The sequence below is a fragment of the Pseudoliparis swirei genome, chromosome 18 (genome assembly GCF_029220125.1).
Source record: "Pseudoliparis swirei isolate HS2019 ecotype Mariana Trench chromosome 18, NWPU_hadal_v1, whole genome shotgun sequence".
Taxonomy (NCBI): Eukaryota; Metazoa; Chordata; class Actinopteri; order Perciformes; family Liparidae; genus Pseudoliparis; species Pseudoliparis swirei.
The window spans coordinates 29,149,107-29,174,144 of NC_079405.1; the positions used below are offsets into that span (position 1 = coordinate 29,149,107).

General features: G+C 51.3%; 2 protein-coding genes across 5 annotated transcripts in view; one reads left to right on the top strand and one right to left on the bottom strand.

The window, feature by feature from the left end:
• camk1b (calcium/calmodulin-dependent protein kinase Ib) overlaps positions 1–7,409 on the top strand; it is a 45,413-nt gene extending 38,004 nt beyond the window's left edge. For all 4 annotated transcript variants that reach the window (XM_056436865.1, XM_056436866.1, XM_056436867.1 and 1 more), the window contains 8 exons: positions 1,795–1,933; positions 2,006–2,132; positions 3,025–3,100; positions 3,998–4,110; positions 4,227–4,305; positions 4,452–4,539; positions 4,649–4,742; positions 4,822–7,409. In XM_056436865.1, the coding sequence (XP_056292840.1) occupies positions 1,795–1,933; positions 2,006–2,132; positions 3,025–3,100; positions 3,998–4,110; positions 4,227–4,305; positions 4,452–4,539; positions 4,649–4,742; positions 4,822–4,877 (772 nt within the window). In that variant the 3' untranslated portion in view covers positions 4,878–7,409. The remainder of the gene's footprint in view (positions 1–1,794; positions 1,934–2,005; positions 2,133–3,024; positions 3,101–3,997; positions 4,111–4,226; positions 4,306–4,451; positions 4,540–4,648; positions 4,743–4,821) is intronic.
• Positions 7,410–13,235: 5,826 nt separating this feature from the next.
• On the bottom strand, positions 13,236–23,990 carry ccdc3b (coiled-coil domain containing 3b). Its single transcript, XM_056436870.1, has 3 exons — positions 22,349–23,990; positions 17,399–17,573; positions 13,236–13,872 (listed from the first exon to the last, which is right to left on the bottom strand). Exons 1-3 carry the CDS (start codon positions 22,711–22,713, stop codon positions 13,612–13,614), a joined length of 801 nt encoding a protein of 266 aa, XP_056292845.1. The 5' UTR covers positions 22,714–23,990; the 3' UTR covers positions 13,236–13,611.
• Between the last annotated feature and the right edge of the window lie 1,048 nt (positions 23,991–25,038).

Genomic DNA, 25,038 nt, shown 5'->3' on the forward strand with positions numbered 1-25,038 from the left:
ATTTGTTGAGGTAATCTGTTGACATGTCACCCCACGCTTCCTGAAGCACCTCCACCAGTTGGATTGGCTTGATGGGCACTTCTTGAGGACCATACGGTCAAGCTGCTCCCACAACAGCTCAATGGGGTTGAGATCTGGTGACTGGCCACTCCATTACAGACAGCAAGCTGCCTGCTTCTTCCCTCAATAGTTCTTCACAATGTGGAGGTGTGCTTTGGGTCATTGTCCTGTTGGAGGAGGACATTGGCTCCAATCAAGCGCTGCCCACAGGGTATATGGCATGGCGTTGCCAAATGGAGTGATAGCCTTCCTTATTTAAAATCCCTTTTACCTGGTACCTCCCACTTTACCAGCACAAAGCAGCCCCAGACCATCACATGACCTCCACTATGCTTGACAGATGGTGTCAGGCACTCTTCCAGCATCTTTTCACCTGTTCTGCGTCTCACAAATGTTCTTCTGTGTGATCCAAACACCTCAAACTTGGATTCATCTGTCCAGAACACCTTTTTCCAATCTTCCTCTGTCCAATGCCTGTGTTCTTTTGCCCATACCAATCTTTTCTTTTGATTGGCCAGTCTCAGATATGGCTTTTTCTTTGCCACTCTGCCTAGAAGGCCAGCATCCCGGAGTCGCCTCTTCACTGTCGACGTTGACACTGGCGTTTTGGTACCATTTAAAGAAGCTGCCAGTTGAGGACCTGTGAGGCGTCTATTTCTCAAACTAGAGACTCTAATGTACTTGTCTTCTTGCTGAGTTGTGCACCGGGCCTCCCACTTCTCTTTCTGCTCTGGTTAGAGCCCGTTTGTGCTGTTCTCTGAAGGGAGTAGTACACACCGCTGTAGGAAATTTTCAGTTTCTTTGCAATTTCTCGCATGGAATAGCCTTCATTTCTAAGAACAAGAATAGACTGGTGAGTTTCACATGAAAGTTCTTTTTTTCTGGCCATTTTGAGAGTCTTATCGAACCCACAAATGTGATGCTCCAGATAATCAACTAGCTCAAAGGAAGGCCAGTTTTATAGCTTCTCTCATCGGCAAAACAGTTTTCAGCTGTGCTAAGATAATTGCACAAGGGTTTTCTAATCATCCATTAGTCTTCTAAGGCGATTAGCAAACACAATGTACCATTAGAACACTGGAGTGATGATGGAATGGGCCTCTATACACCTCTGGAGATATTTCATTAGAAACCAGACGTTTCCACCTAGAATAGTCATTCACCACATTAACAATGTATAGAGTGTATTTCTGATTGATTTAATGTTATCTTCATTGAAAAAAACAATGCTTTTCTTTGAAAAATAAGGACATTTCTAAGTGATCCCAAACGTTTGAACGGTAGTGTATATACATGTATATGTTTATCAGTTATAAGTTATGGCTTGTGTAACAACCGTTCTGTGGGCGTCCTCCATTCCCTCCAGACTGCTTGTTGTCGCCATATTTTCAAATATATTCCATATTTTCACCTCTCTCCCCCTCTCCCTCTCTCCCCCCTCCCTCTCCCTCTCCCCTCCCTCTCTCTCTCTCCCCCCCTCTCTCCCATCCTCTCTCTCCCCTCCTCTCTCTCCCATCCCTCTCTCCCATCCCTCTCTCTCCCCTCTCCTCTCTCTCCTCTCTCTCTCTCTCTCCTCCCTCTCTCCCTCTCTCTCTCTCACCTCCCTCTCCCCCCTCTCTCCCTCTCTCTCTCCCCCCCTCCTCTCTCTCTCCCCCCCACCCCCTCTCTCTCTCCCCTCCCACCTCCCTCTCCCCCCTCTCTCTCTCTCTCCCTCCCTCTCTCTCTCTCTCTCAGGGTGTCTGGCGGGGAACTCTTTGATCGCATCATCGAGAAAGGCTTCTACACAGAGAAAGACGCCAGCAAGCTGATTCAGCAGATTCTGGATGCGGTGAAGTACCTCCACGACATGGGCGTCGTGCACCGCGACCTGAAGGTCAGTGCGGGTCGCCCGCTGCCGGAGGCTGATTGGTTGAGGCGCTCCGGCTCACTGTGGTTGTTCCTGCAGCCGGAGAACCTGCTGTACGACAGCATGGCCGACGACGCCAAGATCATGATCAGCGACTTCGGGCTGTCGAAGATCGAGGGCTCCGACAGCGTGATGTCCACCGCGTGCGGAACACCTGGATATGTCGGTAAGGAACGTGCGGAACACCTGGATATGTCGGTAAGGAACATGCGGAACACCTGGATATGTCGGTAAGGAACATGCGGAACACCTGGATATGTCGGTAAGGAACATGCGGAACACCTGGATATGTCGGTAAGGAACATGCGGAACACCTGGATATGTCGGTAAGGAACATGCGGAACACCTGGATATGTCGGTAAGGAACGTGCGGAACACCTGGATATGTCGGTAAGGAACGTGCGGAACACCTGGATATGTCGGTAAGGAACGTGGAACACCTGGATATGTCGGTAAGGAACGTGCGGAACACCTGGATATGTCGGTAAGGAACGTCGGAACACCTGGATATGTCGGTAAGGAACGTGCGGAACACCTGGATATGTCGGTAAGGAACGTGCGGAACACCTGGATATGTCGGTAAGGAACGTGCGGAACACCTGGATATGTCGGTAAGGAACGTGCGGAACACCTGGATATGTCGGTAAGGAACGTCGGAACACCTGGATATGTCGGTAAGGAACGTGCGGAACACCTGGATATGTCGGTAAGGAACGTGCGGAACACCTGGATATGTCGGTAAGGAACGTGCGGAACACCTGGATATGTCGGTAAGGAACGTGCGGAACACCTGGATATGTCGGTAAGGAACGTGCGGAACACCTGGATATGTCGGTAAGGAACGTGCGGAACAGCTGCCTCCATTAGAGCAGCGTTACAGGAGAGGCCCCGGTGGTCCTGTGAGGCAATAACACATCGGACATTAAAGAGTTTCATCGTTGTAACACGCTGGGTCGGCTAAAGTTAGTCAATCACTTTCACAACCAGTCACACTCCACATGAGGAACGTCCAGCGTACGCTCAGGGTCATCATGGACATCTTCTTCATCTCCTTTCAGCCCCTGAAGTCTTGGCTCAGAAACCCTACAGCAAGGCCGTGGACTGCTGGTCCATTGGAGTGATCGCTTATATCCTGTGAGTATGGATACATGGATGCATGCATAGATACAAAGATACATAGATACATGGATACAAAGATACATTGATACATGGATGCATGCATAGATACAAAGATACATGGATACATGGATGCATGCATAGATACATGGATACAAAGATACATTGATACATGGATACATACATAGATACATGGATACAAAGATACATGGATACATACATAGATACAAAGATACAAAGATACATACAAAGATACATGGATACAAAGATACATTGATACATGGATACAAAGATACATGGATACAAAGATACATGGATACAAAGATACAAAGATACATGGATACATACATAGATACATGGATACAAAGATACAAAGATACAAAAATACATGGATACAAAGAGACATGGATACATACATAGATACATGGATACAAAGATACAAAAATACATGGATACATAGATACATGGATATATGAATATATGGATAGAGGGATGCTCTCTGCTCTCAGGCTCTGTGGCTGTCCTCCTCTTGTGTACTCCATCCCCCATGATGCTCTCTGCTCTCAGGCTCTGTGGCTGTCCTCCTCTTGTGTACTCCATCCCCCATGATGCTCTCTGCTCTCAGGCTCTGTGGCTGTCCTCCTCTTGTGTACTCCATGCCCCATGATGCTCTCTGCTCTCAGGCTCTGTGGCTGTCCTCCTCTTGTGTACTCCATCCCCCATGATGCTCTCTGCTCTCAGGCTCTGTGGCTGTCCTCCTCTTGTGTACTCCATCCCCCATGATGCTCTCTGCTCTCAGGCTCTGTGGCTGTCCTCCTCTTGTGTACTCCATCCCCCATGATGCTCTCTGCTCTCAGGCTCTGTGGCTGTCCTCCTCTTGTGTACTCCATCCCCCATGATGCTCTCTGCTCTCAGGCTCTGTGGCTATCCTCCGTTCTACGATGAGAACGATGCCAAACTGTTTGAGCAGATCCTGAAGGCCGAGTACGAGTTTGACTCTCCGTACTGGGACGACATCTCTGAATCAGGTACGGCAGCGCAGCGCTCCTCGACTGCAGAGGAAGAAACGGATGTTTCACTTGACGTGTGCCGTGGTGTTGACTCCGAGGAAACACAGTTCTGAAGCATCCTGTTTGTTTTGTAGCTAAAGACTTCATCGTCCACCTGATGCAGAAAGACCCCAACGTGCGCTACACCTGTGACCTGGCCCTGCAGCACCCCTGGTACTGGTCCCGGTCCCGGTCCTGGTCCTGGACCCGGTCCCTGTCCTGGTCCCGGTCCCGGTCCTGGTCCCGGTCCTGAGCTCACTGTGTCCCTGTGGCTTCTCTCTGTCGTCTCATGAGGACATGTTTAAACTCCTCCTCCTCAGGATTGCCGGCGACACGGCGTTGGACAAGAACATCCACGAGTCCGTCAGCGCTCAGATCAAGAAGAACTTCGCCAAGAGCAAGTGGAAGGTGAGGTCCGGCGGGTCTGGACTCGGCTCCGCACGTTGACACGATGAGAGCATCTGGTCCGGGACAGGAAGTGCCTCCAGCTCAGAGCCTGTTGTGTGTTCCCCTGCAGCAAGCCTTCAACGCCACCGCCGTGGTCCGCCACATGAGGCGCCTCCAGCTGGGCGGCGAGGGGCCCGGCCCCGCCCTGCCGGAGGAGGACGGAGGTACTGCGTCACGAGAGCGTGAGACCAGAAGGTGTTCATGTCTGAGTGCCGCTTCATGACGCTCCTCTTCCTCCCTCAGAGGCCCGTGAGGGCCCCCAGGAGGCGGAGGGGGGGGCCCCCGCCAGCAGTGTGTGAGCGCTGCAGCTGCTCCACTTACTTGCCTGATCAATCCCAGCGACTTTCCAATTGCAACCCCCCCCCCCTGGTGGACCTGGAGGACCTCCCCCCGATCGGGTTAGGAATACAGCGTCATTCCAACCTCTCGCCTGCAGGGGGCAGCGCGTCCAGCCGGAGAGGGGAGAGCTGCGGGATGAGAGGAGGAGGAGGAGGAGGAGGAGGGAGGCTTGAGGACAACGACGCACCGCAGGATTACTTTTACAGACTGGGCTTGTAGTTTGGGATAAAATGAGATGAGGAAAGGATACGAGGAGGAGGAGGAGGGTGTCGGGGTGTTTTACAGGAGCAGGACCGAGCTGGTTGGCACTGTTTTACTCGTTGTTTTATATATTTCTCTGTTGTCTTTTTAACTTCCTGCTGAGGATCCAGCATCCAGGGACGATACGCATGCCCCTCCCCCCAAGAGGAAGAAGAGGGTTTTGCTTCGTTGCAGTATTTGAAATTGAATCTCTTCTGTCTTTCAGTCGTGTTTTTAGACGATCGGTACAGAATAGTTGATGAAGCTCCGCCTCCGCCGGGCTCCACCCCAGAGGCCCAGAACCCCTTCGGCTCGGCCCGGGGAGGTCTATCGGGCCGCGGTGCCTTCAGGAGGACTACTTTATCTTCGGGTGGCGTTTGAGTTCTTTTGTCTGTTTCTTGAAGCGCAGACTTTTATAATGTTTTACATTGAATGTTTTGAGAATGAATTTCAGGCTTGGTGTCTCACGAGAGTGGAACATGAAACTAACGGTTACAACCTTCCCGCCGGGCTTTTTAAAATCTCATGAATAGATGTTCTGGGTAATATTCTTTGTGTTTGATCCCTGGTGGTGCAGATTAAAGTGTGTTCATGTGTTTACACTCAAATCCTAAAGGGACATGTTGTGCAAGAAGTTTTTCATTCGCAAACGTGAGGAAGAGTCGATGGTCCAGTGAAGGGTTAACGAGACCTGGACCCTGAAGGGTTAACGAGACCTGGACCCTGAAGGGTTAACGAGACCCGGACCCTGAAGGGTTAACGAGACCCGGACCCTGAAGGGTTAAAGAGACCTGGACCCTGAAGGGTTAAAGAGACCCGGACCCTGAAGGGTTAAAGAGACCTGGACCCTGAAGGGTTAACGAGACCCGGACCCTGAAGGGTTAAAGAGACCCGGACCCTGAAGGGTTAACGAGACCCGGACCCTGAAGGGTTAACGAGACCCGGACCCTGAAGGGTTAAAGAGACCCGGACCCTGAAGGGTTAACGAGACCCGGACCCTGAAGGGTTAAAGAGACCCGGACCCTGAAGGGTCCCTCTTTACTGTCCTCCATGGTGGTTGTGTGTGTGTGTGTGTGTGTGTGTGGTTGTGGTTGTGTGTGTGTGTGTGTGTGCATGAAGAGTTCATACTCTATTCCTCCTCATCTTTTTAAAACTTGCATAGACGTGTTGCTCTGTTCCGGGGTCGTGGGGTCAGGGTGGGAGGAGCTTTATTTAGGACGCCCCGCGGCCTCGTCCTCTGAGGGCCTCGTCCTCTCTGAGGGACTCGTGGTCCTGAAGAGAGCGTCCACCGCCGTGATGATGTCACCGTGGAGACGAGAGGAGACGCTGTGTTTTTACTCTTTTAACAATTATCTTCAAGTGTTTTTCCAGCTGGTGAGCAGACGTGACCTTCTGGGTTCAGACGTGACCTTCTGGGTCCACACGTAACTTTCTGGGTTCAGATGTGACCTTCTGGGTCCAGACGTGACCTTCTGGGTTCAGACGTGACCTTCTGGGTCCACACGTGACCTTCTGGGTTCAGACGTGACCTTCTGGGTCCAGACGTGACCTTCTGGGTCCACACGTGACCTTCTGGGTCCAGACGTGACCTTCTGGGTCCAGACGTGACCTTCTGGGTCCACACGTGACCTTCTGGGTTCAGACGTGACCTTCTGGGTCCACACGTGACCTTCTGGGTCCACACGTGACCTTCTGGGTTCAGACGTGACCTTCTGGGTCCACACGTGACCTTCTGGGTCCACACGTGACCTTCTGGGTCCAGACGTGACCTTCTGGGTTCAGACGTGACCTTCTGGGTCCACACGTGACCTTCTGGGTCCAGACGTGACCTTCTGGGTTCAGACGTGACCTTCTGGGTCCACACGTGACCTTCTGGGTCCAGACGTGACCTTCTGGGTTCAGACGTGACCTTCTGGTTCCAGACGTGACCTTCTGGGTCCAGACGTGACCTTCTGGGTCCAGACGGACCTCTCCTCTGCTTCAGCACAGTCGACTCGACGAAGAGGCCTTTCCTCAAACCCGGCAGCAAAAATGAGTTTCCAGGCCGGTCCAGCGCCGCATGCTCCTGCTCGCCAGGGAGGACGGCGTGTGCTCCGACGTGTTTGTGTTATCGATATGTTGCCTTGAAGAAATGCTGTTTCAGGCTGCGGCACCGACCGCACACAGGCGCAATGCATCATGGGTTGTTGAACGTGACGGTGGCGTGTGCTTGAAACGTGTCGGTGAAACATTAAAACACCGTCTATGCATCACGACCGTGTCCCAGTCCGTTTGTCAAGAAACACAAATATGACTTCAGCGTGGACCTCACGGCCACCTGACATGATGGAATGATGACGTCACATGATGGAATGATGACATCACATGATGCTATGATGACATCACATGATGGAATGATGACATCACAGCACATCACATGATGGAATGATGACATCACATGATGGAATGATGACATCACGTGATGGAATGATGACATCACATGATGCTATGATGACATCACATGATGGAATGATGACGTCACAGCACATCACATGATGCTATGATGACATCACATGATGGAATGATGACGTCACAGCACATCACATGATGCTATGATGACATCACATGATGGAATGATGACATCACATGATGACATCACGTCACATGACATCACATGATGCTATGATGACATCACAGCACATCACATGATGGAATGATGACGTCACATCTCATCTGTCAGGGTGCCCGAGCAGCCGTGGAGGCAAATGAAGCGATTCAGCATTCAAGAAGAAACTCAAGTTTATTTCGTTCTTCCATGTTTTTCCCAAGTGAGCTTATATACATATATATAAATATCTAAATATATATATTTAGATATTTATTTATTTATAAATTATTTTATTTATATATATAAACAAATATAGTTATATATATATATGTGTATATATATATATACACACCATGTTTGGCCAATGAACCCAGACCAACCATCCCGAGGTGGGTTATGTAACATTACATCTGAACATCACTATTTACTGAATCCCACTAAACCCTAAACTATTCAGACCAATCTACCCTCACATGGGTCCATCCTAATAATAAGGTTCATTATAACTCCAGTTATATTTAACTTAAACAGCAACACACATCCCCCCCCCCCCCCCAGCGATTCCTCCCATTGGTCTCTCCTGGACCTGGGTATATTATTATATTTATGAATGATGATCCAGATGAAGTGAGGAAGCCATTACTTTGGGGAGCTCATATTTAAGTGCTTTAAGGGCCTTTCGGTAGCTATGCTAAGCTAGCTGCGGCTAGCTCCCGTCACATTCATGTTGTTGTCTTTGAGAGTCTATCTCCACGAGTCTAGATCCACGAGTCTAAATCCACGAGTCTAAATCCACGAGTCTATCTCCACGAGTCTAAATCCACGAGTCTAAATCCACGAGTCTATCTCCACGAGTCTAAATCCACGAGTCTATATCCACGAGTCTAAATCCACGAGTCTATCTCCACGAGTCTATATCCACGAGTCTAAATCCACGAGTCTATCTCCACGAGTCTATATCCACGAGTCTATCGCCACGAGTCTATCTCCACGAGTCTAAATCCACGAGTCTATCTCCACGAGTCTAAATCCACGAGTCTATATCCACGAGTCTATCTCCACGAGTCTAAATCCACGAGTCTAAATCCACGAGTCTATCTCCACGAGTCTATCTCCACGAGTCTATATCCACGAGTCTATCTCCACGAGTCTAAATCCACGAGTCTATCTCCACGAGTCTATATCCACGAGTCTATCTCCACGAGTCTAAATCCACGAGTCTAAATCCACGAGTCTATCTCCACGAGTCTATCTCCACGAGTCTATCTCCACGAGTCTAAATCCACGAGTCTATCTCCACGAGTCTATATCCACGAGTCTATATCCACGAGTCTATCTCCACGAGTCTATCTCCACGAGTCTAAATCCACGAGTCTATCTCCACGAGTCTATCTCCACGAGTCTATATCCACGAGTCTATCTCCACGAGTCTAAATCCACGAGTCTATCTCCACGAGTCTATATCCACGAGTCTATATCCACGAGTCTAAATCCACGAGTCTATCTCCACGAGTCTATATCCACGAGTCTATCTCCACGAGTCTAAATCCACGAGTCTAAATCCACGAGTCTATCTCCACGAGTCTAAATCCACGAGTCTAAATCCACGAGTCTATATCCACGAGTCTATCTCCACGAGTCTATATCCACGAGTCTAAATCCACGAGTCTATCTCCACGAGTCTATATCCACGAGTCTATCGCCACGAGTCTATCGCCACGAGTCTATCTCCACGAGTCTATCTCCACGAGTCTAAATCCACGAGTCTATATCCACGAGTCTATCTCCACGAGTCTAAATCCACGAGTCTAAATCCACGAGTCTATCTCCACGAGTCTATCTCCACGAGTCTATATCCACGAGTCTATCTCCACGAGTCTAAATCCACGAGTCTATATCCACGAGTCTATATCCACGAGTCTAAATCCACGAGTCTATCTCCACGAGTCTATATCCACGAGTCTATATCCACGAGTCTATATCCACGAGTCTATCTCCACGAGTCTATCTCCACGAGTCTAAATCCACGAGTCTATCTCCACGAGTCTATATCCACGAGTCTATCTCCACGAGTCTATATCCACGAGTCTAAATCCACGAGTCTAAATCCACGAGTCTATCTCCACGAGTCTATCTCCACGAGTCTATCTCCACGAGTCTATATCCACGAGTCTATCTCCACGAGTCTAAATCCACGAGTCTATATCCACGAGTCTATCTCCACGAGTCTATATCCACGAGTCTATCTCCACGAGTCTATCTCCACGAGTCTATCTCCACGAGTCTAAATCCACGAGTCTATCTCCACGAGTCTATATCCACGAGTCGTCCACATCGTGGTGACTGACTGAATATATCTGTGACTTTGAGACGTAACAAAACACCAGTGACGACAGTTCCACCGCGAGGCGAGACTCTCCTTCAGGATCGCTCTGCAGTGTGGCCCTGCAGAAGTCGTCGTGGTTTGTCCTGAAGGTTCACGTCATAGCTGCTCCATGAGGCCCGCTCAGGGCCAAGGAATGCTGGGTAATTGAGGCTTGTGGTTTGGCTCTCCGGATGGAGAGAGAGGGCCGAGCGAGCCGAAGGAAACGTGTTCACGTGAGGAGGAGAGGAAAAATAATGAGACACGGCCAGGAGGGAAACCCGACACCGCGTAGGACGTCTCAGAGAGGAGGAGAAGACGTCTTTAAAGAGGTCTGCGCGGCTTGAAGCCTGGGCTTGATTTCCTACTCAGACCAGAGGCTCCGCCCCCTCCCATCAGGAGCAGCGTGCCGAGCTTCATGGAATGTGAAGTGGAGTCTGGTTTCAGAGACGCACGACTTCCTCCTCCGCGTCCTTCATCGTTGACACCGGCCGGGGACTCGTCTGTCTCACGTCCAGATGGTCCAGACCACTTCAGAGGACGAGGACAACATGTCCTCCTGGTCCATCCACTGGAGACACTGCAGTCCAGATCCACGTGTGACCGACCCACGGACCAGCATCCTCCTTGTCTCTAAAGGTCTCACGAGTCCCTCATCCTCCTGGTCTCTAAAGGTCTTAGCTTCATGTTCCCTCTGGCCTCGTTTCCTTTGGAACTCAGAAACACAGATCATTAACGGGAACAGATTTTCCAGCTCCGTTCCTCCTCGGCCTTTTGGCCTCGCACGGCTGGTTTGAGTCCCTGAGGGTCTGGAGCCGGAGGAGGATCCAGACTGAAGCCCCCCCGCCCCCCCCCCCACACACACGCCCCCCCCCCCCCCCCCGACGTGGAAGAGCTCCAGAAGTTTGTTCAAATCCCAAAAGATCTTCGTGCATTTCTATAAAAAGCACAAGGAGGAGCCTACAAGCCTGACGGAGGAGGAGCCTACGGGCCTGACGGAGGAGGAGCCTACAAGCCTGACGGAGGAGGAGCCTACAAGCCTGACGGAGGAGGAGCCCACGGGCCTGACGGAGGAGGAGCCTACAAGCCTGACGGAGGAGGAGCCTACGGGCCTGACGGAGAAGGAGCCTACGGGCCTGACGGAGGAGGAGCCTACGGGCCTGACGGAGGAGGAGCCTACAGTCCTGACGGAGGAGGAGCCTACAGTCCTGACGGAGGAGGAGCCTACACGCCTGACGGAGGAGGAGCCTACGGGCCTGACGGAGGAGGAGCCTACGGGCCTGACGGAGGAGGAGCCCACGGGCCTGACGGAGGAGGAGCCTACAGTCCTGACGGAGGAGGAGCCTACGGGCCTGACGGAGGAGGAGCCTACAGTCCTGACGGAGGAGGAGCCCATGGGCCTGACGGAGGAGGAGCCCACGGGCCTGACGGAGGAGGAGCCTGACGGAGGAGGAGCCTACAGTCCTGACGGAGGAGGAGCCTACGGGCCTGACGGAGGAGGAGCCTACAGTCCTGACGGAGGAGGAGCCCACGGGCCTGACGGAGGAGGAGCCTACAGTCCTGACGGAGGAGGAGCCCACGGGCCTGACGGAGGAGGAGCCCACGGGCCTGACGGAGAAGGAGCCTACGGGCCTGACGGAGGAGGAGCCTACAGTCCTGACGGAGGAGGAGCCCACGGGCCTGACGGAGGTCTGCCAGCCACTCATTTTCCACTTGTGGAACATCCAGCCTGCAGGTCGGAGACCGGACATCCATCTTCCTTACATTCGTCATCCATCTAACCCGACTGACTCCGCCCCCCATGACTCCACCCCCCAGGACTCCGCCCCCAGAAGTAAACAGCGACACGGAGAGTTGTTTCCACACCTTTGACCCCCAGAAGGGGAGCGGCTGGTTTTTAGGAACAAAGGGATGCAGAGAGGCATTCTGGGTCGTCTCTCTGGATGTCAACGACCCCGAAGACGAGCAGAGACGGCGGGAAACACTTTGAGACGATGTTGTTTACAGACGGAGGTCAAAACGACCCCTAAGGCCTCTTGACCTACGTGAAACCCGACCTGCTAACACACACACACACACACACACACACACACACACACAGACACACACACACAGACACACACACTCACACACAGACTCACACACACAGACACACACACACACACACACACACACACACACACACACACACACAGACACACAGACACACACACTCACACACACAGACACACATACTCACACACACAGACACACACACACAGACACACACACACTCACACACACACACACACACACTCACACACACAGACACAGACACACACACACACTCAGACACACACACTCAGACACACACACACACTCACACACACACACACAGACACAGACACACGGTGAGGTTCTCTAGGTGAGGTTTTCTAGGAGAGGTTCTCTAGGTGAGGTTCTCTAGGTGAGGTTTTCTAGGAGAGGTTCTCTAGGTGAGGTTTTCTAGGAGAGGTTCTCTAGGTGAGGTTCTCTAGGTGAGGTTTTCTAGGAGAGGTTCTCTAGGTGAGGTTCTCTAGGAGAGGTTCTCTAGGTGAGGGATGATGCAGCACGTGGTCCTCTCGGCTCCCGCCGGTCCAAGAGGTTTTTCTTTTCTTTGATATTTAATATACAGTTTTTTCCGTCTGTCCACCAACAAAAAGAAACTCAAACCTGCAGGAGCCGACCTGCTGGGGAGGTGCATCAGGTCCAGAAGTCGTCTCGTTTTATTTGTTCCACGATGCCGTGAACATGCGATGGAAACGGAGCCGCGCCAGCGTCTAACCGTTAGCTAGGAAAACAAGTCGCAGCGCTAACAGCTCACACATGAAGGAACATTCCTCCATCAGGCCCAGAGCACAGGAATAATTACAGGGAGGGGGAGGGGAAGAAAAAAGAGAGAAGAAGAGGGCAAGAAGTCGCTAGTTATTTTGAACTGAGGTTTAAATGCAAACACCCCTCCCCCCCCCCCCCCCCTCTCTCTCTCTCTCTCTCCAGGCTTCAGGGGCCACATTGTGTTTTATTGCCTCATTTCTTGGAGAGCTTAATGTAATTAGATATAATAATGACAACACGTGTTATGACTCAAAACAACCACATGAGAGGTTTTGGTAAAAGATCATTTATTCATAATTAAAAAAATACTGAAGCTGTTTAACAAAATGATGACAAAGGAATAGAGAGAGAGAGAGAGAGAGACGCGTCTCCCAGAATGCTCAGCACTCTACTCCGGGGGGGGGGGGGGGACGATCCACAGGTGAGGAGAGGAAGAGGAAGAGGCACGTTCACGACCTTCATGTCCAGAGCGACTCCTTTCATGTTCATGCCATGCAGTGTGTCCAGCAGAGTTCAACCGGTCAGGAGAGCTCCATGTTGGAGAGTAACCGGCTAACGGAAGACGGAAGGTAGAAGGTACTCAGAGGTCAAAGGTCAAAGGAAAAGCATTACAGCGTGATGAAGACGAGAGCGTGGCGACGTGGAGTTCCTCTCAGTTCTTCAGCGTCCTGGAGGCGGAGGTCTTCTTCAGGCGCGGGCCGGTGTCCTGGTCCGGGTGGGTTCTGGGCGCCTTGGGCCCGTACAGCTTGTCCTTGGGGGTCTCGCGCTGGGCCTGGCGCAGCAGGCGCTTCATGCTCTTCACCTTCTCTCGCAGGTGGTCGTTGGCTTTCTCCAAGGAGCGCACCTTCTGGGACAGAGTCCACACCTTCTCCTCCTCCTCGAACAGGGCCTTCTGCACCGCGGAGCACAGCAGCTGCAACAGAGAGGGGGAGGGGCCTGTGGTTAGCATGTAGCATCGTTAGCTCCTGCTGTGACCCGAGGAGGTCGCGCACCAGGTGAGCACCGCGTTCACCTCCATGAGCGTTGGCCCAGAACTGATGTCAATAAAAGTCTCTGTAACATGTAGGATGCAGATGATGAAGATGAAGATGACCTCTTGAGGAGACGTCTGGCTGGTCAGGAGGTCTGAGGAGGTCTGATGAGGTCTGAGGAGATCTGATGAGGTCTGAGGAGGTCTGATGAGGTCTGAAGAGATCTGAGGAGGTCTGATGAGGTCTGAAGAGGTCTGATGAGGTCTGAGGAGGTCTGAAGAGATCTGAGGAGGTCTGATGAGGTCTGAAGAGATCTGATGAGGTCTGATGAGGTCTGAGGCGGTCTGATGAGGTCTGAGGAGGTATGAGGAGGTCTGATGAGGTCTGATGAGGTCTGTGGACGTCTGAGGAGGTCTGAAGAGGTCTGATGAGGTCTGAAGAGGTCTGAAGAGATCTGAAGAGGTCTGAAGAGGTCTGAAGAGATCTGAAGAGGTCTGAAGAGGTCTGAAGAGGTCTGAGGAGGTCTGAAGAGATCTGAAGAGATCTGATGAGGTCTGAAGAGATCTGATGAGGTCTGAGGAGGTCTGATGAGGTATGAGGAGGTCTGATGAGGTATGAGGAGGTCTGAGGAGGTCTGAGGAGGTCTGATGAGGTATGAGGAGGTATGAGGAGGTCTGAGGAGGTCTGATGAGGTCTGATGAGGTCTGAGGAGGTCTGATGAGGTCTGATGAGGTATGAGGAGGTCTGAGGAGGTCTGGGGATCATAAACTCGTGAGCGTAAGAACATAAAGACACGAGACACAGCCGCTCGGCCGGTCATGACTCATGAGGCTCAGCTCTTTCCTCTGGAGACCCCCCCCCCCCGCTGCAGGCCTGATGGATCGCTCCATCATCATCCATCATCTGAGCTGGACGAGGGTGACGTGGCGGGCCTCCGGCGAGGGTCCATGGGGAAGCAGACGGAGGTTCTCCCGGCCAACAGGAAGCAGACGTGAGCTCATGCAGCTCAGTTTCATCAACGCCTCCGGCCATTCACCGAGGAGCGATAGTTCTAAAACACTTTAGATGAATCATAGCTCCACTACGACTCATGTGGGGGATTGTTGAATGCTTCTGTTATAGTTTATATCTTTAACAAGATGTCTCTCTCCAGAGTAGAGAGTGAGATGAGGTCATGCATTCCTCTGGGCCCAGATCAAACATACATGTTGTATTATTTGCTTGTATAGGCTGATGTAATCATTAGGAAGAGGATTGGTCCATCCTATAGAACAGGAGCAGAACTCTCTGTGCGTTACAGGAAGTCACGCAGCAGAAAGAGTCATACATCATCATTTCCTCCACGCTGCCAAGGTTTATTTTGAAAGGACTGTGAATACATTGAAGACGTGGAAAGTGAGAACACATTCTTTCATTTTCCAAAATGGACTTTGTCACGAAGCACTTTTGTTCCCTGACGAGCTTTCCAGCTCAAGATCTCCAATGAACTCATCAGCATCAAGCAGCTCTTCATCTCACTAACTCCTGATGGACCTTTATTTTGAAAAGAAAGACGCGTTTATCGAGTGGATATTAACCATCGTTCCTGGAGGGTAGTGAGTCTACAGATACGACAGGTGATGGTAGAAGGTAAAAGGTAGAAGGTAGTTGTTAGTTGGTAGTTTGTGGTTGGTAGATGGTAGAAGGTAGTTGTTAGTTGGTAGATGGTAGAAGGTAAAAGGTAGAAGGTAGTTGTTAGTTGGTAGTTTGTGGTTGGTAGATGGTAGAAGGTAGTTGTTAGTTGGTAGTTTGTGGTTGGTAGATGGTAGTTGGTAGTTTGTGGTTGGTAGATGGTAGAAGGTAGTTGGTAGTTTGTGGTTGGTAGTTGGTAGTTGTTAGTTGGTAGTTTGTGGTTGGTAGATGGTAGAAGGTAGTTGTTAGTTTGTGGTTGGTAGATGGTAGAAGGTAGTTGTTAGCTGTTAGTTGGTAGTTTGTGGTTGGTAGATGGTAGAAGGTAGTTTGTGGTTAGTTAGAAGGTAGTTGTTTGTGGTTGGTAGATGGTAGAAGGTAGTTGTTAGCTGTTAGTTGGTAGTTTGTGGTTGGTAGATGGTAGAAGGTAGTTTGTGGTTGGTAGAAGGTAGTTGTTAGCTGTTAGTTGGTAGTTTGTGGTTGGTAGATGGTAGAAGGTAGTTGTTAGCTGTTAGTTGGTAGTTTGTGGTTGGTAGATGGTAGAAGGTAGTTGTTAGTTGGTAGTTTGTGGTTGGTAGATGGTAGAAGGTAGTTGTTAGCTGTTAGTTGGTAGTTTGTGGTTGGTAGATGGTAAGTGTTTCTTCGTGTCTACGTCAGTATTTGACGATCGAGTGACATTTAGTTCTTCCATCTGATATCATTCAAGTAAGTAAGTAATTTATTTTCCATAAGTACATACATAACGTGTACATACTGGCAGACATTAACAACAGAAAAAAAATGTACGAATGGAGGACCGTCCAAAGACCGAGGTCTGTAGGCTTCTCTGAGATGAGGAGTTGGACGGCCCCTCCCCTAACCCTTTCACCCCCCCCCCCCTACCAACTACTACTACAGGCACACAGACAAACTGCAACAGGACCAACCCAAAGGGGTTCTGGACCGAAGCCTCCGAGCGTCTCACATCGTGGTCGTCAGTGACCTGGAGATAAGATTTGACCTCCAGCCATCAGCTCAGTGTGTTTGGATCCCTTCACGGTTCATATTTCTGCATCAGAGTTGGGATCAAATGGTTAGCATACGGTTTTTATTGATGATGCCGTTGGGCGTTCACCGTGAAGTCCTCTGATCTTTCGAGGGCAGTTCAGAGATGTAAGAAAGCGGCGATGAAATCCAAATGTTGCTCTAATTATAAGTCACATGTTTGCAGTTCACGGAACTCAAAACATCTTCTCATCCTCTCGACTGATGTAGGATGTTAAGCTCAGTGAACGAGCAACGGATGGAATCAGACAGAAGAATCTGAGGGTCAGGGTGAAGGTTAGAGGCCTCGACGAGGAGAACGCCGCGTGGAGAGACCTGAACCCGGTACCCGGTACGGTACACGGTACACGGTACACGGTAGATAGTACCCGGTACACGATACGGTACACGGTAGACAGTACCCAGTACACGGTACGGTACACAATACGGTACACGGTACACGGGGACTCTTGGAGTCACAGCTCCGTTGGCGTTCGAAGCTTTCATTGATGTGGAGCTGGAACTGATCCATAATCAATGGGCACTGCTCTGTGTTCTGATCCATAATCAATGGGCACTGCTCTGTGTTCTGATCCATAACTCGTATTGTGTCTCTGGCTTTGGTTTGAGATGTTCTCACTCTTCATCCTCAGAGGACGGACCTCCACCAAACACACGAGGTGGACAGTTGTTTCATACATCTGCATGAACTGAATCAGAGTCCTCATCACTCCCTCCTGCGAGTGGTTCTGGTTCTGGTTCTGGCGGCCCACTCACCCGGCTGTCCTCCTGGGCCTCCCACTCCGGGGCGTAGCTGTGGACCTGCGTACCGGCCGTGCAGTTGGAGAACTGGAACAGGCTGGAGAACGTCCGGTGGTTCTCCGCCGTGTCGGGGAAGATGGGGTCCTGGAAGTTCACTCCATGGGGGATGATGTTGTAGTTCTCATCCATCCTGGAGGAGGAGGAAGAGGAGGAAGAGGAGGGTGGCGTTCAACGAGAATCAACAGGACAATTACCATCGTATAAAGTGGATGTGCAAAAACACTCGAAACAGAAGTCGAGAGCAACGAGAACTCGTCTTTCTTCACCACGAGTTCAAACTGAAGCCAACGGAAAGTGGAGCTGGTTTATTTCGATGTGAGTTGAAACATCGTGAGGATGACGAGTCGAGCCAGAAAATGACGAGCTCACGGATTTACTGCTCATCCCATGAAGTGTGAGAGGGAGGAAGTCCTGAAGCCGAGCCGCACATCTGGACCTCATCCACAACCCTGGAGGCTCGTCCAGTCTGGTGGTCCCTCTGAGACCGCGCGCGCGTGTGTGAGTGTGTAGGTGTGTGTGTGAGAGTGTGTGTGTGTGTGTGTGAGAGTGTGTAGGTGTGTGTGAGAGTGTGTGTGTGTGTGTGTGTGTGTGAGTGTGTGTGTTTGAAAGATGATGTTTGGCTTCAACAGAAGAGGTCAGAGGTCAGAAGGAGTCGTGGCTCCAGACTTTGACTCTACAATGAAAACACAACTGAACATGAGACTTGTGCATTATAACACGTGCACACGCAACATGCACATGCAACATGCAACATGCACACGCAACACACAACATGCACATGCAACATGCAACATGCAACATGCACACGCAACATGCACACACAACATGCACACGCAACATGCACATGCAACACGCAACACGCAACATGCACACGCAACATGCACATGCACACGCAACACGCAACATGCACACGCAACATGCACACACACCACGCAACACGCAACATGCACATGCAACATGCACATGCATAACGCAACATGCACATGCAACATGCACACACAACATGCACACACACCATGCAACACGCAACATGCACACGCAACATGCACATGCAACACACAACATGCACACACAACGTGCACACGCACACGCAACATGCACACGCAACATGCACATGCAACACGCACACGCACCACACAACATATCAGTGCGGGTTATGGCCGCAGGTCCACATCGCCATGTTTCACAAGCAGAACCTCGTGTTTCAGTTCCTGAGGAGGTCACGGCCTCATGACCCCTGTCTGATGCTCGTGGTGAGACTCTTGTGGTCTGAGACCCTGCTGGTCTGAGACTCTTGTGGTCTGAGACCCTGCTGGTCTGAGACCTTGCTGGTCCGAGACTCTGCTGGTCTGAGACCCTGCTGGTCTGAGACTCTTGTGGTCTGAGACCCTGCTGGTCTGAGACCTTGCTGGTCCGAGACTCTGCTGGTCTGAGACCCTTGCTGGTCGAGACTCTGCTGGGTCTGAGACCTGCTGGGTCTGAGACTCTGTGGTCTCTGAGACCTGTCTGTCTGAGAGACCTGATCGAGACTGACTGCTGAGACCTTGCTGGTCCGAGACTCTGCTGGTCTGAGACCCTGCTGGTCTGAGACTCTTGTGGTCTGAGACCCTGCTGGTCTGAGACTCTTGTGGTCTGAGGCCCTGCTGGTCTGAGACCCTGCTGGTCCGAGACTCTTGTGGTCTGTGTAGGTCAGACATCCACCATGAGGGTCTGCAGCGGGACCACCACCATGGAGGAGGTCCTGCTGCAGGCCCTCATGCCTGGTCCTGCAGGACTAGAGGAGGTCCTGCAGACCCCCACACCTGGTCCTCTAGGACTAGAGGAGGTCCTGCAGACCCCACACCTGGTCCTCTAGGACTAGAGGAGGTCCTGCAGACCCCCATACCTGGTCCTGTAGGACTAGAGGAGGTCCTGCAGACCCCACACCTGGTCCTCTAGGACTAGAGGAGGTCCTGCAGACCCCCATACCTGGTCCTGTAGGACTAGAGGAGGTCCTGCAGACCCCCACACCTGGTCCTCTAGGACTAGAGGAGGTCCTGCATACCCCCACACCTGGTTCCTCTCGAGGAGGAGGTCCTGCAGACCCCCATACCTGGTCCTCTAGGACTAGAGGAGGTCCTGCAGACCCCACACCTGGTCCTGTAGGACTAGAGGAGGTCCTGCAGACCCCACACCTGGTCCTCTAGGACTAGAGGAGGTCCTGCAGACCCCCATACCTGGTCCTCTAGGACTAGAGGAGGTCCTGCAGACCCCACACCTGGTCCTCTAGGACTAGAGGAGGTCCTGCAGACCCCACACCTGGTCCTGTAGGACTAGAGGAGGTCCTGCAGACCCCCATACCTGGTCCTGTAGGACTAGAGGAGGTCCTGCAGACCCCCACACCTGGTCCTCTAGGACTAGAGGAGGTCCTGCAGACCCCCACACCTGGTCCTGTAGGACTAGAGGAGGTCCTGCAGACCCCCACACCTGGTCCTGTAGGACTAGAGGAGGTCCTGCAGACCCCCACACCTGGTCCTCTAGGACTAGAGGAGGTCCTGCATACCCCCACACCTGGTTCCTCTCGGACTAGAGGAGGTCCTGCAGACCCCCATACCTGGTCCTCTAGGACTAGAGGAGGTCCTGCAGACCCCCATACCTGGTCCTCTAGGACTAGAGGAGGTCCTGCAGACTCTAGGACTAGAGGAGGTCCTGCAGACCCCCATACCTGGTCCTCTAGGACTAGAGGAGGTCCTGCAGACCCCCATACCTGGTCCTCTAGGACTAGAGGAGGTCCTGCAGACCCCACACCTGGTCTTCTAGGACTAGAGGAGGTCCTGCAGACCCCACACCTGGTCCTGTAGGACTAGAGGAGGTCCTGCAGACCCCACACCTGGTCCTCTAGGACTAGAGGAGGTCCTGCAGACCCCACACCTGGTCCTCTAGGACTAGAGGAGGTCCTGCAGACCCCACACCTGGTCCTCTAGGACTAGAGGAGGTCCTGCAGACCCCACACCTGGTCCTCTAGGACTAGAGGAGGTCCTGCAGACCCCACACCTGGTCCTGTAGGACTAGAGGAGGTCCTGCAGACCCCCACACCTGGTCCTGTAGGACTAGAGGAGGTCCTGCAGACCCCCACACCTGGTCCTGTAGGACTAGAGGAGGTCCTGCAGACCCCACACCTGGTCCTGTAGGACTAGAGGAGGTCCTGCAGACCCCATACCTGGTCCTCTAGGACTAGAGGAGGTCCTGCAGACCCCCACACCTGGTCCTCTAGGACTAGAGGAGGTCCTGCAGACCCCCACACCTGGTCCTCTAGGACTAGAGGAGGTCCTGCAGACCCCCACACCTGGTCCTCTAGGACTAGAGGAGGTCCTGCAGACCCCCACACCTGGTCCTGTAGGACTAGAGGAGGTCCTGCAGACCCCACACCTGGTCCTCTAGGACTAGAGGAGGTCCTGCAGACCCCACACCTGGTCCTCTAGGACTAGAGGAGGTCCTGCAGACCCCACACCTGGTCCTCTAGGACTAGAGGAGGTCCTGCAGACCCCACACCTGGTCCTGTAGGACTAGAGGAGGTCCTGCAGACCACCACACCTGGTCCTCTAGGACTAGAGGAGGTCCTGCAGACCCCCATACCTGGTCCTGTAGGACTAGAGGAGGTCCTGCAGACCCCACACCTGGTCCTGTACCCACTGCTCCTCCCAGCTTCAGGGTCTGGCTCCAGGACCCTGCAGGACTGCAGCGTTGCCTAGGTAACCGTGTTGTTGGGTCCAACACAGACCGTCAGAGTTAAACCCGACGCTCAGGAAACATGTGAGTGTATCGATCAGCAGATTATTGATTATTGAATGAACCTGAAATCAATAACGAGTCACATGACGATGAAAAGAGAACATGTGACGGCCGTCCTCCAATAAGAATGTCTCCTTTAGGTCCTCGATGGAAACGCTGCTTTATACTCATATACAATATTATACTACACTCTATTCTATATTAATATACAATATTATACTACACTGTATTCTATATTAATATACAATATTATACTACATTGTACTCTATATTAATATACAATATTATACTACATTGTATTCTATATTAATATACAATATTATACTACACTGTATTCTATATTAAAATACAATATTATACCACATTGTATTCTATATTAATATACAATATTATACTACATTATATTCTATATTAATATACAATATTATACGACACTGTATTCTATATTAATATACAATATTATACTACACTGTATTCTATATTAATATACAATATTATACTACATTGTACTCTATATTAATATACAATATTATACTACATTGTATTCTATATTAATATACAATATTATACTACACTGTATTCTATATTAAAATACAATATTATACCACATTGTATTCTATATTAATATACAATATTATACTACATTATATTCTATATTAATATACAATATTATACGACACTGTATTCTATATTAATATACAATATTATACTACACTGTATTCTATATTAATATACAATATTATACTACATTGTACTCTATATTAATATACAATATTATACTACATTGTATTCTATATTAATATACAATATTATACTACACTGTATTCTATATTAATCCATACAAACTATAAAGATAAAGACACGTTGTGTGTGTGTGTGTGTGTGCACTTTGATCTCATTGTGTTCACAAGCTGAGGCTCAAACACCCAGAGACACTTTAAAACATGGAATAGCAAAGACACACGTGAAGGAGCATGACGTCATGCTGCCTCTGGGCATCAGCTCCATGCCCTTCAGCCTGGGCTCGTTCTGTTGTTGAACATCTGTATTAAATATCGAACTGATCGATCCCCACTCTCCCCGCGCCAGGTGAGCAGAGTGACGCGCCTGCGCAGGAGAAGAGGAGCCGCTCACCTGAGGAAGAAGTAGTAGTTGTTGTTGGCGGTGACGCTGTAGGAGAAGCAGCTGAAGTAGCCCAGGCCGGTGACGTTGAACCGGGAGCCGGCCGGGACCTCCAGCGTGCTGCCCCACGCCTGGTCGCACAGCAGCTCGACCTCCGCGGAAAACAGCAGCTCCCGGTCGGACGGCGGCACCGGGAGGTAGTTGTCGTACACGTTGTACAGCTCGGTGTGCAGCGCCAGCACCTTGGCGAACACGATGATCTGGGCCAGCTCGGCTCGGCACGCCTCGGTCTGCTGCCTCCAGTCGCGGGGCAGCTGGCAGCCGGGGACCCCATCGGGACCCACCGCGGCCAGGACCAGCGCCAAGAGGACCCACATGATCCCCGGGATGCGCGCGCTGCGGCTGCGGGTCACTCCATGCGCATCCTCAGCCGGTGCGCACGGGAAGCTGGACCACAACGGGAGAGCTGGTCCCTGAGCTGGTCCTTGAGCTGGTCCCCGAGCTGGTCCCCGAGCTGGTCCCCGAGCTGGTCCCCGAGCTGGTCCCCGAGCTGGTCCCCGAGCTGGTCCTTGAGCTGGTCCCCGAGCTGGTCCTTGAGCTGGTCCCCGAGCTGGTCCCTGTGCTGGTCCTTGAGCTGGTCCCTGAGCTGGTCCCCGAGCTGGTCCCTGTGCGCCCTCCTCCAGCTGTGATACCTGAGATCAGTGGATCCGCTCGTTCAGCAGCATCCAAGGAGTCTGAAGGAGTCTGAAGGAGCCCAGAAGGAGTCCTGAAGGAGCCCAGAAGGAGTCCTGAAGGAGCCCAGAAGGAGTCCTGGAGGAGTCCTGAAGGAGTCCTGAAGGAGTCTGAAGGAGTCCAGAAGGAGCAACGTGTCCAGTCATCAATAAATCCTTCTGAAGCAACAAGTCCTCCGGCTCAGAGATTTTGAGGCTTTTGATGCAACAAAGAAAAGTTTTAAAGGCAGCAAACAAGACTTCAGGGTGAATATGTGGCGCCCTCTAGTGGCCACATGCGCGCATGCTCGGCGGTAGATTTACGTTCCTTAACGTGTGTCCTGGAATGTTTACCTTTAAATTGTTTCTGGAGTCACAAGAGTCCTGACGTCTTCCTGAGGGAGATGACGTCATCAGACTTCATGATGTAGCTGAAGACAGAGCTCGAGATGAATGTGTTGGTCCTCCTCTGGCTTCAGAGACCTTCACGGGGGGGGGGGGGCTGAAGAGGTGGGCGTGGCTAACAGGTGAGTGATAGCACTGATGAGGTGGGTGTGGCTAACAGGTGAGTGATAGCACTGATGAGGTGGGTGTGGCTAACAGGTGAGAGATAGCACTGATGAGGTGGGTGTGGCTAACAGGTGAGAGACAGGGATGATGTCATGGAAAGTATTCCCACACTTAAAGTGTTTTCTTTACCTGTTGTGTTCGTCCAGCTCAATCAACTCTGGATCCACTTCATTAATTAAGGATAATCAACTTAATTGGCTTCTGTAACGTTGATTAGAGCGAAGTGGACCGGCCCCACAGGTGAGTCGAGGTTTGAACCAAAGACACGGGTTGGTTTACGTATCTGACTCACACACCTTTATCAGGGTCTCCACACATGTACCTGTACCATGCCTGTGCCTGTGCCTGTGCCTGTACCATACCTGTGCCTGTGCCTGTACCATACCTGTACCTGTGCCTGTACCTGTGCCTGTGCCTGTGCCTGTACCATGCCTGTGCCTGTACCAGTGCCTGTGCCTGTACCATACCTGTGCCTGTACCTGTGCCTGTACCTGTACCTGTGGAAGCCGTCCGGCCCCAGGTGTGGTAACCAGAGCCTGGTTCTTACCTGCTGGTTCCCAGGTGCTGGAGCAGAAACCTGAGGATCTGCATTCCGATGTTTTCCTCTCACGGCGGTGAGAAGAGGGCGTGAGCGGAGTTGTGAAATTTCGGGGGAAAAACCTTCGGAGGTGTTCCGACACATTGATTGAAACACATTCCTGAAGCGTCTGATGGAAAAGATGAGCTCACCTGAGGCAGCTGTCATCATATTAAAGATCCACTGGATTTAACAACAGGACGTATTGCGCAACATCTGGTCAGCGTTGGAGGGTCCACAGAGGGGCTCAGGGGGCCAGCTGATTGGCTGGTTATTCATGTGCATTAGAGGGTGCAGTCGCTCCCTCACCACTAGGGGCCAGTAGTGAGCAACGAGAGCTTCACTACAGGAACCGGAAGCCCGTCAACAGAGACCCGAGCAGCCTACACACACACACAGACACACACACACATACAGACACACAGACACACACACACACACACACACATACAGACACACACACACATACAGACACACACACACACACACACACACACACACACAGACACACACACACACACACACATACACACACACACACACACACACATACAGACACACACACACACACATACAGACACACACACACATACAGACACACACACACACATACAGACACACACACACACACACACAGACACACACAAACATACAGACACACACACACAGACACACTCACACATACACACACACACACACATACACACACAGACACACACACACACATACACAGACACACACAGAGACACACACAGAAAAACACACACACACACACACAGACACACACACACAGACACACACACATACATACAGACACACACACACAGACAGACAGACACACACAC

What these genes read in the sequence shown, in the direction of transcription:
- ccdc3b (XM_056436870.1), bottom strand. Translation starts at nt 22,713, where the DNA reads ATGTGGGTCCTCTTGGCGCTGGTCCTGGCCGCGGTGGGTCCCGATGGG. An exon ending in AACTACTACTTCTTCCTCAG is followed by an intron (nt 17,574 to 22,348) that starts GTGAGCGGCTCC and finishes CTCCTCCTCCAG; the next exon opens with GATGGATGAGAACTACAACA. An exon ending in AGGCCCAGGAGGACAGCCGG is followed by an intron (nt 13,873 to 17,398) that starts GTGAGTGGGCCG and finishes TCTCTGTTGCAG; the next exon opens with CTGCTGTGCTCCGCGGTGCA.